Source organism: Lycium ferocissimum, chromosome 10, assembly GCF_029784015.1.
Source record: "Lycium ferocissimum isolate CSIRO_LF1 chromosome 10, AGI_CSIRO_Lferr_CH_V1, whole genome shotgun sequence".
Classification (NCBI taxonomy): Eukaryota; Viridiplantae; Streptophyta; class Magnoliopsida; order Solanales; family Solanaceae; genus Lycium; species Lycium ferocissimum.
In genome coordinates, this window is record NC_081351.1 from 36,517,709 (window position 1) to 36,539,995 (window position 22,287).

The 22,287-nt window shown below is 34.7% G+C and overlaps 1 protein-coding gene across 1 annotated transcript; it reads left to right on the top strand.

Moving 5' to 3' along the window:
* The first annotated feature begins 14,722 nt into the window (after nucleotides 1-14,722).
* Nucleotides 14,723-21,409, top strand: LOC132033684 (O-fucosyltransferase 7-like). The gene is made up of 12 exons (XM_059423730.1): nucleotides 14,723-15,131; nucleotides 15,794-15,892; nucleotides 16,093-16,192; nucleotides 16,309-16,376; nucleotides 17,154-17,242; nucleotides 17,410-17,590; nucleotides 17,668-17,796; nucleotides 17,882-18,015; nucleotides 18,487-18,700; nucleotides 20,034-20,218; nucleotides 20,333-20,428; nucleotides 20,974-21,409. Exons 1-12 carry the CDS (start codon nucleotides 14,985-14,987, stop codon nucleotides 21,125-21,127), a joined length of 1,596 nt encoding a protein of 531 aa, XP_059279713.1. The 5' UTR covers nucleotides 14,723-14,984; the 3' UTR covers nucleotides 21,128-21,409.
* The last annotated feature ends 878 nt before the right edge of the window (nucleotides 21,410-22,287 follow it).

Consider the following 22,287-nt stretch of genomic DNA (forward strand, 5'->3'; position numbering starts at 1 on the left):
TGTACTAGTTCGCCTCCCTCCAAATATGTTTGATAGTGGCCTTATTGCTTTTTTTGCACGGATTGCCCTTCGTTTGGGGTGGTCTTTAAATTTTGCCCTTCAAATTTGTGATCTTTAAATTTTCGCCCATATTTGTAGTGCTTTAAATTTTACCTTTGCTTGGAAAGATAAGCGAATACATATGAAGTTCGGGTTCGAACCCCGCCGCATAAATAAAATAAAAAAATAATTTCGTAAGGAAGGATTTGGGGAGTGTATCTTGATCCCAAGTACAATCTTTAAGAAAAAGTTAAAGTTATCTTAGGATCAAGATAACTAAATGTATGCCCTTCAAGTAAAGTAAACTCCGTGAGACTTTTAGTTAAACATAACTAAAAATGCAACGGAGTGGCATACAAAATTTAAACTTTTACTTATAAGGCAAGTAGTGCTTTACTCATAATCGTGGTTTTGGACAAAAAAAGTTCGTAGTTTATAAAGATGCTTTAAGGATTAATTGGCTCAAATATGGACTTGAAGTGATCTGCTTTGTTTAGATTCTAAAGGTAATACATATTTGAAGGTATCGCAAGATATTACGTGGGAATTGAAAAAGAAATTAAGTACATCACTGATTCAATATTTACATAGGTTTGTCTGGATGTTTGTAACTTGCTCGTTCTAACACAAATTGAAGTGGTTAAAAAAAATGCATATATATGCTTCAAGACAAAGTTTGCCCATATGCATAAGTATGCCAATCATCGCATAAGTTTGGTAATTCCTAAACAAGTTTATGCCGATGGGCATACTTTTAATGGACAAACTTTTATCTGGATCAAGAAACTTGTGAAGGAATTATCAAAGTTATCTTTAACCCAAGATACTTATCTTTAAGTCCGCCCATAAGGCATAAGTATCTTAAGTCCGTAAATTTTGCTAATTCCTTCACAAGTTTATGCCGAGTAGGGGCATAGCGAAATTTAAACTCTGCTTGCGAATTTTTTTTTTTTTTAAAATTTTGATCGTATGGGGTTCGAACCCGAAACTCATGGGATTTAAAGGTAAAATTTAAAGATTTGAAATATGAGCGGCAAAATTTAAAAGGCCACCTTTAAAAGAAGCATTCTGCGAATTGCGGAAAAAGCACTTTATTTGCTTCTAGCAAATGTTTACATCTTTCAATTATTCCCCTAAGAGGATGACATCATAACACTATATGTCCTCCTTTTTTATAAGCTTAACAGCAAGCAAGCAGACAATTCGTTTCTATCTCTAGCTCTTTATATCTCTTTTCTTTTGCTAATTTTAGCCCATATTTGATGCTTCACAACATTCATTTTTCCTCCATACGACAATGAAAATTATGTATTTCATTTTGTCTAATATGACAATTTGCATATCAAAGACTTTTCATTTAATAAAAAAGAGTTGCTTTTTTGGGACCAGAAAATGAAAAGATATATATATACATGTGTGTGGTGTTAGTGTCGAATCAAATGTTTAATGATCCATCACAAGAATAGCACCACTTATATCCATCACAATATAGTTGATCATACTAAAAAATTAATAGCACTAAGTCCTCAAACGGGAAAAATGGTTGCAACAATGAGATAGCCAATGTAAGATTTTGGTTGAGTTTAGAATTTTTATCACGTTTGGACGACCAATGGAATGTCACAATAGTGGTTTCATTGACCTTTTACTAGTTCGACAATCTCGGTGGGGAGGCTCTTTTTTTTTTTTTTTCAAAAAAAGTTCAACATGTTCTTGTTAAAATTCTTACGTAGTATGTACGATATTTTAGTGTTCTCAGCAACTACACTTTAGACAAATTACATGTACATTAACAAACCACGGAAGATGTGCTTGGTATTTAAAGATGTAAGCTTTAGATTTTGATCGGCTACGCATTTCAAAATCATACAAATCCAGGTACAAAGGGAACGATATTACTGATTGCACTATTATATTTGCTATAAGAGTTGCTCCGCATTCAATCTTGGATGATTGTGGCACAAAAAATATGCTGAGCAATTTAGAAAGCAAATTTTAGGTTGGATTGAGGTATTTTAAAACTTGTACCAGAAACCTAAAGTAGTAAGCAGACAATATTAATAGTGGGTTGAGTTGTTACGACGTGTAACATTCAAAAAATTTAGACAAGTCTAGCAGGTTGCCCACTATATCTGCTATGTCATATTCGAATTGAAATTTAATTAACCCAAAAACACAACAACAGCAATAAAAGAGAAAAAAGAGAGACATTTTCCTGATTCGTCGGAAGTGACATAGAAGCTTAGATCATGCAATTAGTAGCCGAATCTTTGTTATATGATACAATATGAACACTACAAATACATTGTCCGACATCAAGCTCAAGATCCATTTAATTGAGAAGACAACTTAATTCAGACTATTCCGTTACTTTTGCCTTAATTTTGGGGCAGGGCTCTAAATTAAGCAGCTCAATTTCAGGCAAATTTAATAGTCACTCACATGAAATAAAAGACAGTACTTGATGAATCTCTCGTGGAAGTAGAAGAAATCTTAGACAGGGGTCTTAATTTCCCATGTGCAATTGTTCTTTTCTTCACAATTTAGTTATGCTAACAAGTGATGGAAATGATATATAGACAGACGTACAAGACAATATATATATACATTCGTTTGCTGACAATATATATATACATTCGTACAAGACAATATATATATATATATATATATATATACATACAAGACAATATATATATATATATATATGCTTTTTGCCCCTTACCCACGTTTGCGGTAAATCTTCAATTCATTAATTTCGATTATCACTTTCATTATCTTTCTACTTGTCCTTAATTAAAGTCATTTTTTCGATACTGGGAAATTTGACATTCTAATAATTTGTAATTCTTGAGAAATTAACACATACATTCGTTTGCTGATTTTAATGAAACAATGGATAGTCTTGTGAATTTACCCATACGAAGGTAAATTTTAGTTACAATGTGCACGCCACCACTAAAAAATTACTAAAAATTTGTAATGGATAGATTTTGTAGCTAAACAATAAATTCTGTAGCTAGCCTTATTTAATATGTAGTGACGGATTAGCAACATAACATCGAAAAATTCTATTAGCCACGCGCACTATCTAACAACAAATTAGCGATAAAGTTAGTCACTAATTTCAATTTTTTTTAAGATGGTCAAATTAACCCCAACCTTACGTGAGCAATGACTTGTGACAATTGAATTTCCGATTGATACTGGGAACTATTAATACTGGTTTAGTACGTACGGTGCACTATTACTATATATAGAAACTAACACTCAGTCAGGATATGGACATCATTAATAAGAAAATGTTACAGTTACATCCACCATAACTAAAACATAACCTAACGATCAAAACAAAATGGAAGATTGCGAGGCACAAACTAAATTCTCAATATATAAAGCGATAGGTACTTAATAAATCAGTATCATTTAACAAATCAAGGTATTAAAAAAGCTTAGCAAAAGAAAAGACAAAAAGTAGATATTTTCTCACAAATGTATGAGAAACTCAAGTGACTAGGCTTTCCACACAACTGCAATCCGGCTGTGGTGCTAATTTTATCCCCTTGTAGTGGTTGTACTTCCCTTAGTAGTTTATCACTTTATGTTCTATCAACCTTTGTTAAATCTTAACATAAATGAGTACCATATATCGAATTAAATTTCTTCTGTGATAATGGGAGGCACGTAGCTCACTTATACTGGGACAAGTGAGGTATCTATTATTATTAAAGTTTTGTGGTGTTTTTCCACTTTCTGCTCTTTTGTTTTTTTCTTTTTTTGGATGGGACTAGTAGTGCAAGAGGTTTCATTTCCCAGTAAAAAAATTCAAGAGTCAATTTTCCTGCTTTTTATTTTCAGTTTTCTTATGTGATAATTTTTTTTAAAAAAAAAATCTAGTGCTCGATTTGTCAAGAATATTAAAAATTCAATGAAAATGGGTTGAGAACCATGAGGTCTCATATTCAAATTTCTGTGGAGACCAAAAATACTACTAGGTGATTTTTGTTTGATGATGTGAAAGACAAGTTTAAATTTAATTTTTCTGATATACGAGCTAATTGAAAATGGTTTTGTTTCGTGCTTTTCACTACCTCTATTTTACTCTTCAAATTAGGCTACAATATATCATTTCCACGTCGAAAGTAATTTATAGGGAAAAGGTAAAAGAGTAATAAGAAAATATAATAGGTACTCTTTAGGCATCTTATACTAATTAACCACCTAAATAAGTACTTCACTAATCATTATATTGCGAGGGTATGGCCCGTCCTATATGTTCCTCAAGTTAAGCATTATGTTTGCTAAGTACTTAATTAATGCTAAGGTTCGAAGTTGATTATAGCTATATTAATTAAATATGGATGATAAATTCAACTATTTTCCAGGAATTAATATAAGAAAGTAACGAAGTTGAAAATGATTACTTGAATAATTGGATAAAAATGTTTCGAAAATTGAAAGGCAACTATAATATAGAGCTGCCTATTTATTTGTTCTTAGCAATCTACTTTTTTGGTATTCTTTTTACGGTGAAGATTTGCACACACCTCTTTACATTCGGACAATTTAACTTTACCAATTGCAAGTTATAGTAAGACTTCATATCACAAGACCATGGTTAAGTAATAAATTCGTGTAGAAAGAGAAATGTCTTACGGATCACATTCCGCACATGACGCATATTGTTCGCTTTGGCACGATAGGCTTCACGAATTTATCATTCGGGAAACACTCTCATCGAGTCTAAAAGCACGGGTATTATATAAACACGTGCTATGCCTTGTAAAGTTTTCTACTTTTTCCTCCCATTTCGCTGTGAAATTCGTCTAAAGTGTCATATAATCCGGCCCCTTCAAAAATATCAGCTTAATTTCAATCTGCCCTCAGTCATAAACAACACATTAATGATTCAATATGAACATCAGATACAAATATTACCATATTTTTATTTCCTGAACGAGCTCACCAAAGATTTGGAGTCTTGCAGATAGAAAGGTATAAAGTTTAAAAGGGGAGGGTCAATGGACACGAGAACTCAAAGAGAATAGCTGAAGTAAGGAATGCAAGGAAGGTTGCTTTTTCCTTGCTATTTTGTATCCTTTGATATTCTATTGAAAAGATGCAATTCTATAGTACTTTTTTTTCCCTTCTCTTTTCATACATTTTATCATTCTCTGTTGTATTTTGTTTAGATTTCATCCTGACAATCATGTGAGAGACATCCCCTCACCTGTCCTCAAATGCTTCCCCATATTCTCCTTTAAAAAAAAATAGTACAAAAGTTCAAGAAGGAAAGAAAATCATTTGGTTTTCCCTTTTTTCTTTTAATAATTTCAGAAAGGAAAATATTTTACTTAGAAGGAAGGATTAACTCAAACTTAGAAGGCCTCACAATGGACTCAAACCATTATTAAAGCTTCTTCTAGTGGTAGTATATCATTCGAGCAACTAGCTAGATGGGAAACAATGCTTCTTAATTCTTAAAACTTTTTTACACAAGAACCCGTAGGAGTATTAAATCTGGAAAAAGAATCCCAACTGACCAAAAATGTTGTTAGCTAAAAGTTGAGTCCACATTTGGAATTGATCTAAAATGATAATGGGGACAGATCAAGCCGAGTAAACCAATTAAGGGATTACGGTGATTAATTACAAAATTAGGTGGCATTAGATGCTTCTAACCAGAAGTAAAGGGAGGAAAACCTAGTACTCCCTCCTGTTCATAATAAGTGTCCATTTCCATAATCAAATTAATTATTTTCTTCCAAATTTACCTCTATTTAGACAAGTGTGATTTTATATATAATCAAGAAATTATAGTAATTCGGTAGTATTTAATAAGGGTAATTTAATCAAAATACTTATGTTTGTCTAGGAGTTAATATTTTCTTAAATGGTATGCTAAAAGTTAAGTGGACACTTATTCTAAACCGGAAGGGGTAGCAGGTAAACTATTGCTTTATTATTAAGGAGTATAATCAATGGTCCAACTTTGATGCACTATAATAAACTTCAACAAGATTGTATACACCAAAACGATAAATATACGATATTGTTCTTTCTTGTTGAAGCTTCAACCAGCCAAGAAATCAGTGAGGAAGATGAACACATAAGAAAACCCTAATCGGTGGATAAAGAAAACAGTGAAGAACAGAGTTTTGATCTTGTCTGAGTTTACGAGGTTAAAGTGTTTTGTTACAACTTAAGGTTATGTGAAGGATTGGGCTGGACGGGTATTTTCATATAATTTGGGTTTTGGATCATATCTGCATCTTATTCAACTGATGGGCCTGTGTTGAATCAGCCCATGAAGGGCCTGTGTTGAATCAGCCCATGAAGAAGACACGTTTACATCTGTATATACAACAACAAAATTATGTATATACCAAACATGGTGTAGATGGTTCTAGAATAATGATTAGCTGTACAAAAATACAAAGTTAGTTAGACCAGCTGTCCATAAGTTTATTTCTTTGCACTAAGTTTTGTTTACTACAGTATAGTCCCAAAGTAGTTTGTATAAATATTTAGCTTGGTTGTACATAAAGATCAAAGAAGAAATATACAGAAAATTTCCACAATTCTCGGCTAAATTCCTATTTTTCTAACATGGTATCAGAGTAGGTTAGCCGAAATTGTTAAGCTTCTCTCATCATATTTTGAAATAATCTTCATTTTTTCTTTCTCTTCGTTTCAAAATCCTCTTTCATCTTCATATGGCAGCAAAAGCCACTGATACAGATCTTTCTAACACATCAATAGACAAATCCACTGACATTGTTTCCCCAAATCATCCTTATCATCTCACATCTTCTGATTCTCCTAGAAATAACCTCATAAATGTTATTTTCGATGGATCCAGTTATGGGAACTGGAAAAGAGGTGTTTTAATCTCTCTTTCAGCCAAAAATAAGTTGTGTTTCATTAATGACAAAGCAGAAATACCTGCTGAAAACTCACCTCTATTTGAAGATTAGAGGAGGTGCAATGACATGGTCATTGCTTGGCTTCTGAACTCCCTCAGCAAGACATTGCTAAAAGTGTCATATACTGCATGACTGCTGCTGATCTACGGAATGAGCTGCAAGAAAGGTATGGTCAGCTTGATGGCAGTGGCGGATCTAGAATTTTCACTCAGGGTGTTCGGAAAAAATAATAAAAGCTAGATATAAAAAAAAATGTTATCCCTAAGAATCGAACCTAGGATGTTGGAGACAATTTTGAACACCCTGGACCACTTGAGCTAACCTTTTGTATTTGTTCAGGGTGTTCAAAAGTTAATATATATACATAAACACATAAAATCTACCCTCTATATACACTGTAATTTTTTGCCGAGGGTGTTCGGGTGAACACCCTCGGCAAAGGTGTAGATCCGGCCCTGCCTGATGGTGCTAAGCTATTTCAGTTGCAAAGAGACTTGAACAATATATCTCAAGGAACACATGATATAGCCAGTTATTTTAACAAACTGAAGAAATTATGGGCTCAAATGAAGGTACTGAACATATTTCAGACTTATAGTTGTGATTGTAAGTGTGGTACTAAGACACACAATCACAAAATGAATGAGGACACCAAACTAATACAATTTTTGATGGGTCTTAATGAGGCTTACTCTGGTTGTAGAGGGCAAATCTTGATGATGAAGCCTTTGCCCTCCACAAACCAGGCATATTCTATCATTCTTCATCAAGAGTCACAGAGGGAAGTGAACTCTGGAAATATGGGAGTTGCAGACTCAGCTGCTTTTGCTGTAAACAAATGGAGTGAACATAAATTTTTCAACAGAATATGAACTCTAGAAACGATCTCTATTGTAGTTTTTGCAAGAGAACCAACCATATGAGGGAAAAATATTACAGATTGCATGGGTATCCTGCAGATTTTAAGTTCACTAATAAACAAAGGAAACCTTATGAAAATCCTAAAGCTAATACAACATACTCAACAAATGACAGCTGTTTTGCTGCAAACTCAGCCATGCTAGAGACAGGAATTAAAGTAGGAACTATGGATGGGCCTATTTTTGGTGGAAAGAAGGTTTCAGATATGGTGAATGCTCAGGGTTTTACTGATGGTCAATGCAAGCAATTGATCCAGATGTTCCAGTCAGTCAAATCTAAGATTCAAAATGGTAAAAGTTCATAAATAAATCACAAAATAATATGGTGGTATTTCATTAGCATTGCATTCTTATTTATCTAGAGTCCACACTTTGGTTTCTAACCCCTGGATTATTGATTCAGAGGCTTCTCAACATATGATATATGAAAAATCTTTATTGTCTAATATAAGAACACTGGACAAACCAGTTTCGGTCACATTGCCTAATTCTTTTAAGGTTTCTGTCAAATATGTGGGTACTATTAAATTGACACCTCACATTGAGCTTCAAAATATTCTTTATGTTCCCTCTTTTAGGCACAATTTACTCTCTGTACCAATTTTGCATTCAGACTGATTTTGGGATTTTGTTTACTAAATATGGCTATTTTATTTAGGACCTTTCAACCATGAACAAGCAGATTTTTGGTGAGGCTGTTGCAGGTCTTTACATACTAAGAGATGACATATCCAAGCCTATACAAGCTCCTAAGTCATCTATTGTTCACCCTTTTTTATTTTCCCCTAATAGTCATGTCCATTCTTAACATGTACTATCTAGTGTTGATTCAGTTTGTAGTCCTCCTGAGTCTATAGTTATTGATGATGTCTGTAATGATCCTATTATCAATGAAAAAGATCCAGTTTCTGATAATTTTACATCTCATAAGCTTTGGCATTTTAGATTGGGACACATTCCTTATAATTCTATGAAGCACATAAAGGATATCCTTGCAAATCAGCTTAAACAATCTAATTTTCCTTGTGACATTTGCCCCATGGCAAGACAATCTAAACCACCTTTTTCCATTAGTAGCATTTCTTTAAAAGAATGTTTTGATCTAATTCATATTGACACTTGGGGACCCTATAAGACTCAAACTTTCAAAGGAGAAAAATACTTCCTAACCATAGTAGATGATTTCTCTAGAACAACTTGGACTTTTCTTCTTTCAACTAAATCAATGGTTTTCCTATCCTAAAGAGTTTCATAGCTTATGTTGAGAGACACTTTTCTAAGAAAATCAAAACCATTAGGTCTGATAATGCCTATGAGTTGGGTTCAGGGACTTTACCTAGTAAATTTTTTCTATCCCAAGGAATTCTTCACCAAACCTCTTGTGTTGCTACCTCACAACAGAATGGGGTAGCCGAGAGGAAACACAGACATTTATTGGAAATTTGTAGAGCTCTGCTCTACCAATCCCATTTACCTTCTAAATATTAGGGAAAAGCTCTTCTCACTGCCACTCATCTCATAAATATCCTACCATCTAGAGTCCTAGCTTATTCTACACCTTATGAGAGGCTATTTAAAACTAAACCATCCTATTTCCATCTAAGACCTTTTGGATGTCTTTGTTTTGTCTCCACTCCCTCTTCTAATAGGGACAAGTTATCACCCAGAGCTTTTCCAGGTGTATTCCTAGGCTACCCTTTTGGAAAGAAAGGTTTCAAGGTGTTAAATCTTCTTTCTAGACAAGTTATTGTAAGCAGGGATGTCAAATTCTATGAGTCTATTTTCCCCTTTACTCATTCATCATCTATTTCAAAGTTGTTCCCTGGTTCTTTTCAAACTGATAATCATGTCATTTCTAAAGAAACTTCTTCCCCACCTTCTGTTCCTTCAACCACAGTTTCAATCCCAGATTCTTCTCCTCTTATCACTCCTAACACTTCTACTGTAAGCCCCATCAGTACTGAACAATCAACCTCTATCTCTAGTCCTACTTCTCCTACTCTCACTACTCCATCTTATTTGCCTATGCCAACCCTTCATCAGTGTCATCTCATGCATAGGACCTACGCAGATCAACCAGAAGGCATGTTTTTCCTACTCATTTGTCTGACTTCATTTGTGATACAGCTTTTTCAGTAATCTCACTTAATCCACCCGGGTTGCCTTTACATTCTTTCTCTTATACATCAATATGCACTTGCAATCAACATAAAGTGGATTCTATTGATTAAGTAAGAGAGCCTTATTCATACCAAGAAGCAACTTCTCATAAAGGTTGGCAGGATGCAATGAATACTGAAATTGACGCTTTGATCGCTAATCACACATGGGAGATTGTCACATTACCACCAGGGAACAAACCATTACCCTGCAAATGGGTGTATAAAGTCAAATTGAAGTCTGATGGATCATTAGAAAGATTAAAGGCACGACTTGTAGTGCGAGGGGATATACAACGTGAAGGGATCGATTATCATGAAACTTGCTCACCGGTTGTGAAGATGACAACAATCCGTTATATTCTTACAGTAGCAGTTAAAAGAAATTGGTTTTTATTCCAATTTGACGTTAATAACGCTTTTCTTCACGGGGATCTCGATGAAGAAGTATTCATGAGATTTCCCCCAGGTATGCAGGCTCCTTCTCCTTCACGTGCATGTAGACTTCGCAAATCTTTGTACGACCTCAAGCAGGCCTCTTGTCAATGGTATTCTCGTCTTTCTTCTGCTTTGGGCACTCGTGGTTATACATCCAGTTTGAACGATTATTCCTTTTCTTCAAATCTTCAGGGACTCTAGTCACCATAATTGCAGTATATGTTGACGATATCCTGCTGACAGGCAACAATCATTCAGAAATTTCAGATTTGAAAATATTTCTCAATAAGGAATTCAAAATAAAGGATCTTGTTTAGCCAATTATTTTTTGGGTATGCAAATTTTGCATATACCAGAAGGATTGATCCTCACCCAACGAAAATTTGCTTTGGACCTTCTCTCCGAGCATCCTGACATTGGAATTAGACTTGCTTCGAGCCCTTTGGATCCCACCATCAAATTGAATGCTGATTCAAGAAGTCTACTTCCTAATCCAACTTCTTATCAGAGACTTTTGGGTCAGCTCAATTTCTTGACTCACACTCGACCAGACTTGTCTTATGCTGTCCAGTCTTTGAGCCAATATATACAGACCCCACGAACAGGTCATCTTCAGGTAGCCTTACATTGTTTGCGCTATATTAAAAGGGATCCTGCTCTAGGTTTGTTCATGAACTCAAATCCCTCTCTACAATTACTTGGTTTCTGCGACGCCGACTAGGCCGCCTGTTCTGACACACGGCAATCGGTAAGTGGTTTTTATCTGAGTCTTGGCGGCTCACCAGTTTCTTTGAAATCCAAGAAACAACCAGTGCTATCTCTTTCATCGGGGAAGCCGAATACAGATCTATGCGGAGATTGGTAGCAGAAATTGCCTGGATCGTTCGTCTGCTTTCTGATCTTGCTGTTACTCCATCTCTTCCAGTCTCTCTACACTGTGACAATCAACCCGCGATCCATATCGCAAAAAATCCAGTTTTTCACGAACGAACGAAGCACATGGAGCTCGATTGCCATTTCGTTCGCGAAAAATTGCTTGATGGCCTCATTTCTCTCTCATTTGTGCCTTCATCCTCTCAAATCGTCGATTTATTCACCAAGGCTCTGGCTGGTCCCCTTCACCGGCATTTTATTGACAAATTAGGAGTCCGATCACCGGATTCCTACTTGAGGGGGGATGTTGAAGCTTCAATCAGCCAAGAAATCAGTGAGGAAGATGAACACACAAGAAAACCCTAATCGCCAGATAAAGAAGACAATGAAGAATAGAGTTTTGATCTTGTCTGAGTTTACGAGGTTAAAGTGTTTTGTTACAACTTAAGGTTATGTGAAGGATTGGGCTGGACGAGTATTTTCATATAATTTGGGTTTTGGATCATATGCAGATCTTATTCAGCGATAAGGCACATTCGTTGAATCGGCCAGCCATGAAGGGCCTGTGTTGAATCAGCCCATGAAGAAGACACGTATACATCTATATATACATCAACAGAATTATGTATATACCAAACATGGTGTAGATGGTTCTAGAATAATGATTAGTTTTACAAAAATACAAAGTTAGTTAGACCAGCAGTCCATAAGTTTATTTATTTGCACTAAGTTTTGTTTATTACAGTATAGTCCCAAAGTAGTTTGTATAAATATTTAGCTTGGTTGTACATAAAGATCAGAGAAGAAATATACAGAAAATTTCCACAATTCTCGGCTAAATTCCTATTTTTCTAACATTTCTATACTTTAATTACTGAAAGTGGCTGATGTAGAGTGTTACGTATGAGCTCATTCACACGCAATAGCTTTGATAGGGCTGATATAGACTGTAATTTATAGTGTCAACTTCTTTCTATATGAACTTTAATTATTGATCTCAATTAAACCAATAAGATGGTGATAGCTTATAGCATTTAAATTCTGTCAACCTTTTAGAAAGCCAGTGTTTGTGAGAAAGCAACAGAAGAACAACATTAATTCTAAGATTTTCACCTTTCTTGATCCCTTAGCTAACTTCCGAGAACAACATATTACAGATATATACTATGTAGTTACATTTACACAAGTTTAAGGGAAACATTTTTGAGAGGGTTATTTGTGTTATAAGTCAATCAATTATGTACTTTATATTAATCCTAAACTATTTGAGGTAGTTATATTAATTACCTATGTATATATATATTCTGTTCTACTCTTTCCGGTTCAAAATAAGTGTCCACTTAGCCTTTATCACACTCTTTGAGTACATACTTACTCGTAGAAGAAAATAGATATTTTGACTAAATTACCCTTAATTAAAATTTACATAAACTTGTTATATTGGGATCTGGTCACTTAGCACTTAATAGAGGTAAATTTATAAAAAATAAAATTAATTCTTTCTTAACTATGTAAATGGACACTTATTTTGAACCTAAATAAAAAGGCTAAGTGAACACTTATTATGAATCGAGTGGAGTATATCATTTCAATGTTCATTTTTCTTCCGAAAACTAGGACCAACTTAGAAGTATTCTATGGAAATACATCATGCTAATTAAGATGGATATTGAATGCACCTACAGCTTAGGTCATCTTGAGATCTGCACTCATTCTGCAAACCTTAAATATTTGTTTTTCTTTTCAATTTTTTATTTCCATTTGAGGGAGGCTAATATAAAAAATAACTTCAGAAAGTCAAAGGCAAAATATATGTCTGCCAATACTTTTTTCTTTTATTTCAATTAATGTTGATACTAATTATGTACATACTATTTCTTGTTTGCCCGGACCAGGAAAAAAGACGAAGAAATGGTGAAAGAAGCAAGGTATAAATCTTATCTCACTAAATATTAGATTATTGATAGACGAAACAACTGAAAGTTTTAAATGAGGAAAAAAATCCAAAATGGTTGCCAATGTCATGGGGTTAATTTAGCGTAGGATGACTGAACTTTATCTACTATAACGGTAAAGTCATATACTTATAACATAAAATCTGCTTAGTAAGGTGACTTTATTGTTATAATGGATGCAATTTAGTTAATTTAATGTGATAAAATTTTCATATACACCAATTTTTTTAACATAATTTTGCTTCGCATACAATTAATTATGCAAAATATTATCACCGCTATTTCAAAAAACTGTTACATTTCACCGTATGTGGCCACATAACTGGAGCTAAGTATAGTCAAGATTTTCTTAACTTAGAAAACTTATAATCAAGATTTTCTTAGGAAACTTATCCTCCAAAATAGAATATTCACTTATCTAGGAAAAAAGTAAAGAACTTGGCAGGTTTGATTCTTAGTAAGTTTTTGAAAAGTTTCGGATCTACCGAAGTTTGAAGTTCAGAGTTTCACAGCTAATACGAATTATTTACCTAGATGGAAAAGAAATTAATTTTACACATTTCCTTTTTATTAATTTCTTAATTAGTATAGCTGATACGAAATCAATGAAGCCTAGTCATAGTGGCAAGGCTGAAATGTAAAGATATTAAAATTGGATTGGATTCTAATTTTCCTCAGAGCAGCATGATTCAACCGGAATATAAGTAAACCTAGCAGCAATTGATGTTGTAATTTAATTTGTGACCAACTCGTATTTGTTTGCCGTTGAAATTATTTCATTTGATTAATAATCTGCTAATAATGGACTCTTTGTACATTGATTCACGAAAACTCCCCTACTACTAGGGTAGGCTACTAGCTAATAGGACTATTTAGGATTATGAAATGGGTAAAAAGTTTAGACTAGTGATACTTCCTCCCGTCCCAAATAATTGATGCTTTAGCCTTTAACTTCTAAAAGTAGATTTAAAATAATTGATGTTGCATAAAATTTATAAGATATTTTATTCATTTATCTTGACAAATTCCTAAATCAACGTACAAATTGAATGATTTATTCAATAAATTTTGGAGAGTATTTTAATCAAATCCTGCTTAATTTTAGGAGTAAGTAAGCTCCTTGATCTATCAAGCCCAAAATCAGGGGCGGAGCCACATAGGACTATCACGGAAAAAAAATTTATTTATACATAATTAAAATTATTTTTATGTATATATAGTAGATGTGAAACCCATTAACTTCTTATTTACATTTTTATAAAATCATTAATGAAAATACTGATGCTGTTACTGCCTAAAATATGGATAAGAGGATCTACTAATCCTGTTTTGACTTGCTGTTAACTTGTGTCTCACTGTAATTGGCCCATTATTCACTGATTTTCTCTCTCATCCCACATTTATTATCACTCTTTGCTTAGCAATAAGCACCCAACTATGAATAATAATGGTCATTAATAGCAGTATATATAAATGCCATTAAAAAACCAAACAAAAGCCAAAAGTTAAACCCCCACCAGCTTAGAGATTTCAACTTTCAAGAATCTAACACATTACAAATTCCACGCAATAAGGAATCAAAACCAGCCTTTATTTTCTCTATCAATAGCCATATATATCAAAAGGGTGTTTGAGATTTTGTGTATATTTTTGAGTTCTTGAAAAAGGGTGGTGAAGATGCAAAAGAAAAGGTGGAGAACTGTGGCTATTGTGCGCAAGGTGCTAACTTTTGCAATAGCTGCAATAGCCCTTTTGGCTCTTTTATATGTTCATGTCCAATTTCCTTCATCAGAAATTACCAAGTTACCTGATAAACTCCCCACGGTAATATTTATTTGCTTCTTAGTTTATTTTTTTGCTCTGTCTTTTGCAAAACATTGTTTTTTTTCTATTTTTACTTCTTGTGTCTGACTACTTTTTTTTACTGTTTATTGAATATATGGAAAGGGTGCCACATGGAACAAAATGGGATTGAGGTGTAATTGTTGTTATGATTTATGGTATTGGGACTGGTAAATATTGTGTTTTTTTAGTTTATTTGAGTAAATTGTTGATTATTTGAAGCAATCTGGAAATGGAACTTAATTGAACTTGAAGAAAAATTAAGGCAGGGAAGGGAAAAACAGGGTGAGATTAAGAGCTAAGCTAAAATTAGGGCTATTTCATTAAAGATAAATAAGGGATTGCAAGTGTGTTTATTTATAGAACTAATCATGGAGAGGGAAATGGGAATAAGCTAACATGCTCGTCTAAAATAAGCCGGAATTGTCAATGCTAACTTGAGCTGTCTTTCAAGCTGCTTGTTAAGGACTAGAAATTCATTTAATTTTCTTGATTTCATCGATTTTTTTTGTTTTTTTTTGTTTTAGTGTGATGGTTAATGTTGAAAATGCTTTTGTAGTATTTCTTTCATTGTTGACATTTGTTCTTGATTATGGTTGTTTTTTAAGGTTTAGGTACTGATCTTGGGTGTTTTATTATTGTAGCAACATGAATCTTCATACCAAAAGCTAAGTACAGAACGAAGCTGGATTCAAGAACTTGCCCCACCCCATTTGCCAAAGGCTCCTCTCGCTGCTCACAAGGTTTTATACTCTCTCAAATATATATTTAGATTTATCTCTTGAAAAAAAATATCCTTGAAGTAAATTGAGTATATGATGGCGTTAGTGTTGGATCTGCTATGATTTTTGACATATGTTTGTAGACGTTCAACATAGGACTGTGTGAATAGTTACGAAGTAATTATGCATATTTCGTGTTTTCACTCCTTTAGATTTGACAGTTAGATGTTGCCAGTCGGAATTGGAGTTTGGACAAGTTATGGAAACCGCCCCCGAATCGCGACTATGTTCCTTGTGTTGCTCCAAGTCCATTATATACATGTAAGTAGTTTCTTATTCCCATACAACACAATATTAGAAAGTAGCTTTGTTAGTTCGTGAACCGAATATATATGATTTTTCTATGTTGCTTATCTTTCTTTACAATTTACCTCCAGCTCCTCCAGAGTCTCGAGGCTACCTGCTGGTTCATGCGAATGGTGGGCTTAATCAGATGAGAGCTGGGGTCTGTATTCTTCGCATCTCTTTTCCTTTTGAGATATTAATGATGTCTGTTCTTCTTTCAATTTCTAGAGTTTTTTTTTTCCTTTCAGTATCAATGTTCTACTGGAATATTTATGTTGTTGGACAATAAACTAAACTTGAAGTATGGTTCATACTGTTGAGGTCTCTCTTTCTTTAAAGATCCAGATGACTAAAACATGAATATTGGACTTAATCCTTTATGTAACTATTGGAAGTTAGTATTAGTTTTCTTGAAGGAAAGAAATGATTCAAAAAGTTTAGTGGTATGACTAAACCTTCTTTTCATTCATTTTGTTGAATAACCTATGATTGGTTATTATAATCAGACATTACTTTTATCATAGAAAATGAGTTGGCGTTCCCTTTTCTATGGGTTTGGGGGGTGGGGGGAAATGAATGAGTGGAAGTCTGTTATGCTAAATGTGCATCTGTAATTAATCATAACAACCTCAGCATAAGTTTCTTCACTTGATAGGTCTTCATCCCTTGTGACATTCTAGCATTTGGATCACATTTTGACTCTTCTAGAAGACAATTTAGTTCCCCTAAACCAGTATACATCTTCGTTCCCAAATTTTTAGCTCCATATTAGTTAATTCTTTCCTTTATAAGGTGATTAGTCTTTGGTGAATATCTTTTATTTATTGTGTATCCATGGAAATTGTCATCCATGCAAATTTCAAAATATGTATGCATATAACATTTAGTTGTCATTGTTTGTGGCTTTCTGCTGAAAGCAGTGGTTGTTGCTTTGCAGATATGTGACATGGTTGCAGTTGCTCGTATCATAAATGCTACTCTTGTGATCCCTGAGCTTGATAAGCGCTCACTTTGGCTGGACTCTAGGTGTGTAATGTCCTTATTGTGAGCAACTCCTCCTATTTTGGGGTTTCATGCTCATTTTAAACTGTCGTTGCAATGGGACCATCATCCTTAGAGATTGAATGTACCGTACTTGCTGCATAATTTGTGTATAAACTGGTGAAATTTACTCTTCGTCGCCTGAATTGCAGCAATTTCTCCGATGTCTTTGATGAAGACCATTTTATTAATTCTTTGGAAAACGATGTAAAGGTTGTCAAAAAGCTACCGAAGGAACTGGCATCTGCAACTAAAGCAGCTAAGCACTTTAGGAGTTGGTCTGGTGTAGATTACTATGAGGAAGAGATTGCACGACTGTGGGATGAATATCAGGTACATAAAACTGATCTGCATTCTGTGTAAGAAAAACTGTTTACCAAGAATAATGGATGCAATCTAATTTTTTTTAGATTATTCGAGCTGCCAAGTCTGATTCAAGATTGGCGAATAATAACCTGCCTCCTGATATTCAGAAGTTGCGCTGCCGAGCTTGTTATGAAGCCCTTCGATTTGCTCCCAAGATTGAAGCAATGGGAAAGGTGACCACTTATTGATGCTTAGTGAAAAACACCTTTAACTGTTTCTTTGCCCAAGCTATTTCATTAATTCAATTTCTATTTACAGATGTTGGTTGATCGGATGAGATCCTATGGCCCTTATATTGCTTTACATTTGCGATTTGAAAAGGACATGCTTGCTTTTAGTGGATGCACACATGATTTATCCCCAGAAGAAGCTGAGGAACTGAAGGCAATTAGGTAGATTATTATGACATACTGTCATCAGATAGCCAGAGCATGTGCTTGTGGTCAATTATTGGCTAAAAACTGACCTCAACCATATGCTTTTATTTTGTTTGAGCATTAGATACCTGTGAGATGCCTAGCTCACTATTCTACTATATTGATTCCTGTGGGGTTCAATTGTAAAGTAGTATACGAACTTTAGAACCACTCCATTGAAGAAGTTAGTCCAAAAAGAAAAACATTCACAAAGAAAAGGATCTCCAGATGCCATTCTGATGATGCATTTCTACTACAAAGGATATACAATATTGTGCTTGTTTGTTAGTGATGGGGCTGAATTGGAGCTCTTTCCCTGTCACATCCATCAAGCTTTTTTAGAGATGTCCTGTCCTTGCTTTTAGTTGCATCAGTAGCATGCCCATTGACAAGATTGTTTGAATTTGTGATCTGATGATTGCTATTTCATTATCTTGATATTTGTAGGGAAAACACCACATGGTGGAAGGTGAAAGACATTGACCCTGTAGAACAGAGGACTAAAGGCTATTGCCCGTTAACTCCAAGAGAAGTTGGACTGTTCCTTTTCGCTCTTGGATTTCCATCAAACACTCCTATATATATTGCTGCTGGAGATATATATGGGGGTGATTCCCATATGTCTGATCTCTTGTCGCGCTACCCCTTATTAATGAACAAGGTATATGGTCTGCAAACCTTCCTTGCATTTTTGCTTATTGTCTTGGGTGATTTCTTGAGTTAGATGTCTCACATGCTTCTATTAATATGAGTAACTTTTAGTGGGGATTTGTATGGACGTGCATGCCCATGAAATCAGAAGGTCTGATCAGTGGTCAAGGATTGAAGGATCTTTTACAGAGTGAAATGGGCCAGTAGATAGTTTCTAAGTCGATAAACACGATGGAATAATTTTACCATGACCACCCAAATGCTATCAAACACATCATGTCACCACCTGAATTGAGGCCATGACCAGAACCCTGATGGGCTCATCCCATCAAACGAACCACTGTCTAATTTAAGTAAAATCAACACATCAACCCTCAAGACATACTTAATATGTTTAAACAAGCAATAGTGTCTCAACAACTTAAGCATGATGAATACCCTCAACAACTTAAGCATGATGAATACATTCTATTGAGTACAACTCGAGTTGTTTAACATTCAAATTAAAATAAAACAACAGTTGAAGATAGTTCCACGAAGACAAGTGTGGGGCACACGTGAAATTAATTCAAAAACTGGATTTGCTCAATTTTTGGCCTCAATGTCTGCATATGTGTGTGAAAAACATAGCTGGTACAACTTAAGTTGGTCCAGTTACCATAATAATTTGAATATTTCTTTAGAGTGATTTAGAAGAAAATCAACCACACATTTTGCTAAACATTGATATTGTCGTTCACTGTAGCTCTATGCTTGGATCTTTTTTTGTGCTAGGCGAAGACAATTCATGCTCATCAGCAAGTGAATAGAAGAGAACGGGGAAAAAATGAATAGAATTTGTCTTTGATCTTCTGAAAGATTCGTAAATTTTAACTGAAATGCGTCATAAAGTAAACGATCACCCGGATATCCATTTCAAGCTGTGTCAATTTTCGAAATGGCAATTGTGATGTCACCATTGAGATCAGCCAAGTCTCTAAAAATTAAGCTATTCTGACCAAATTAAAGTCATTTTTTTCCAGTTAGCAAAGTCCAACTTCTTATTGTGATGCTTCTTGAGATCCCAAAGAGAACTTATTTGGTTAGTCTCTCCAAATGCTGAATCTGCAGCATCAGCATTGGCATGAACGATTGTATTTTTTCACCCTTTTTTTTTCTTAGGAATTTTAATTGAATATAAATATCGCGACTTCAATCTACCAAGGCATGTTCCTTCAATTCTCGGTCCCCTATGTATGAAAATGTGCAGAAGCCATATAATCTCGAAACCAAATACTTCTGCAGTTCTGCTCTATGTGCTAATCTCCCGCTTGCTTAAAGAGTGATCTGCATCTTTCTTGCAGGAAAAGTTGGCTTCTATTGAGGAGCTTGAGCCATTCGTCAATCATGCATCTCAATTGGCTGCCCTAGACTATATCGTTTCTGTTGAGAGTGACATATTCATTCCTACATACTCAGGAAATATGGCAAGAGCAGTTGAGGGACATCGTCGATTTCTGGGGCATAGGAAAACAATAAATCCTGATAGGCAAGACCTCCTTTCTACACATGCTATATCAGTATCTTTTAGCTCCCACTTGGTATTTAGTCTGCTTGCAGGATTATAATTACCTCCTGCTAATGATTTCCTTGTAATCACCAGGAGAACTCTTGTCCGGCTTTTTGACAAAATTGCCCGGGGTACAATGAAAGATGGGAAAAATCTGTCCAATCGCATTATTGAAATCCACAGGAGGCGGTATGTCAATGTAGAGATATTTTTATCTGTTTGTGAAACATAATCAGGGTACTGATGGCATTTTTAATGCTGATCATTTAGATGTCCTGTCAATGTAGTGGTTAGATTTCTTAATGAAGCCTAACAGTTATCTGCTAGATATTATTCTTGTCCTATCTTTCTGGAGTCTGATGATGTATTTCGTTGTGGTTGTGTTTGGGCAAGGTCTGCAACTGGACGCTCTTAGAAGCTTCCCTGGCATTGTCCAGTAATGAGTGATATCTTTGTCACTTTCATTTTTAGAACAAAAACTCAAAATGCAATTTTGAGTTTTGCTTGCTCTTACCTACTTTTGTGCGGTAGGTTCTTGAAATCTTGTGACAAAATTAGTGCCTCTTGAATCTTGGTTCTAGTCTGTTGTTCCATCTGCATTGCATAAAATCATTTTTCTTACGGTTATTAGATTGAGATATGGGTATTTGAACCAAGAATCAATACAAATTGTTGTCTGATCTGTTTTGTTTATTCTTTTTTCGTCTTAAATTTTATTATTTTGAATTGTGCAGGCAAGGATCGCCAAGAAAGAGGAAAGGGCCAATTTCAGGTACAAAGGGGACGGATAGGTTCCGTTCAGAAGAGGCATTTTATGTAAATCCTTTACCGGACTGTTTATGTCGAATGGAATCGTCATACACGAACAGTTCTCATAGTATTTGGTAGTTCACATGAAGCACAAGATCCGTGTGTTGCATTAGCTATGCTGTTTCAGGCTTATTTATTGACGCTGGAGCAGGCAACGAGCTGATTTGCATGCGAAATGTATATATTATAGGTGTAGATGATTGAAGAAAACGGGTTTTTCCATTGAGCAGAGAGAGGAGTTTGATTGAGATGAGGCTTTCCATGAAGGGGAAGTTGATCAAGTCAAATTGAGAGTATAACATGTTAAATTTGTACAGACGGAGGGCCTCATTATGGAGATGCCTGTTTTCTCTGTTTTCTTATTTACAGTTAATTTTTTTCTTTTTCTTTTTGGTGTGTCTGTTTATTCTTGACATTCCCAACAAAAGAAAGTTAATCAATTTAATTCTCCCCAAAATAGTCTGCTATTTTCATGGTATACTTATCTTCTGGTTTGTCCTGCGGTTGATATTTTTGAATTTGCTTACTAGAGCGATCAAAATTCGGAAGAAAAAGGGGTAAACTTCTTGTAATATACTTCTTCCCAATGCTTATTAATTCAAGAACAAAAGGATATAATATAACAGAGAAAATATCTACTTTATTGACTTGTTCAGATTTACATTTTATAAATACATGGAGTAACAAAAAGTAGTAAAAAATATTTGATCATATTAATGCATATCCTGATACAGAAGATCACTGATTTTACTGATTCCTCAATGGCATGAATAGCTGGTTAAAAAGCTATTGCCTAGGACTTACTCAGACACCGAGGCAATAAAATAAAATTATCATAGTCGATGAACATAATTCTATTACTTCTCCTTGCTTAAGGAATTGTAAACTCCAATTTTTTATCTGAGAAGCTCATTTACTAGTTGGTAAAGACTTGGTGAAAATGTCAGGCAGCTATTATTTTGCCTTGTGGTAGACAAGAGTTACATCTCTATCCTTTTGAAATTCCCCGAGAAGAAAAGCTCCATATTGAAGTGCTTAATTTTCCCATGAACAAAGGAATGTCACTACTACTATCTATTGCAGCTTGATTGTCCGTAAATACTAAAATGCTTTTTGTTGGTTTCATATGCATATTAACCAAAACAAATTCACCCTCAATGCTTTGCTGTGTTGTAACTGCCACAAATTTCACTTTTTGCAGTAGATTGAGTTACAATATCCTTGTTTTAGAACACCAT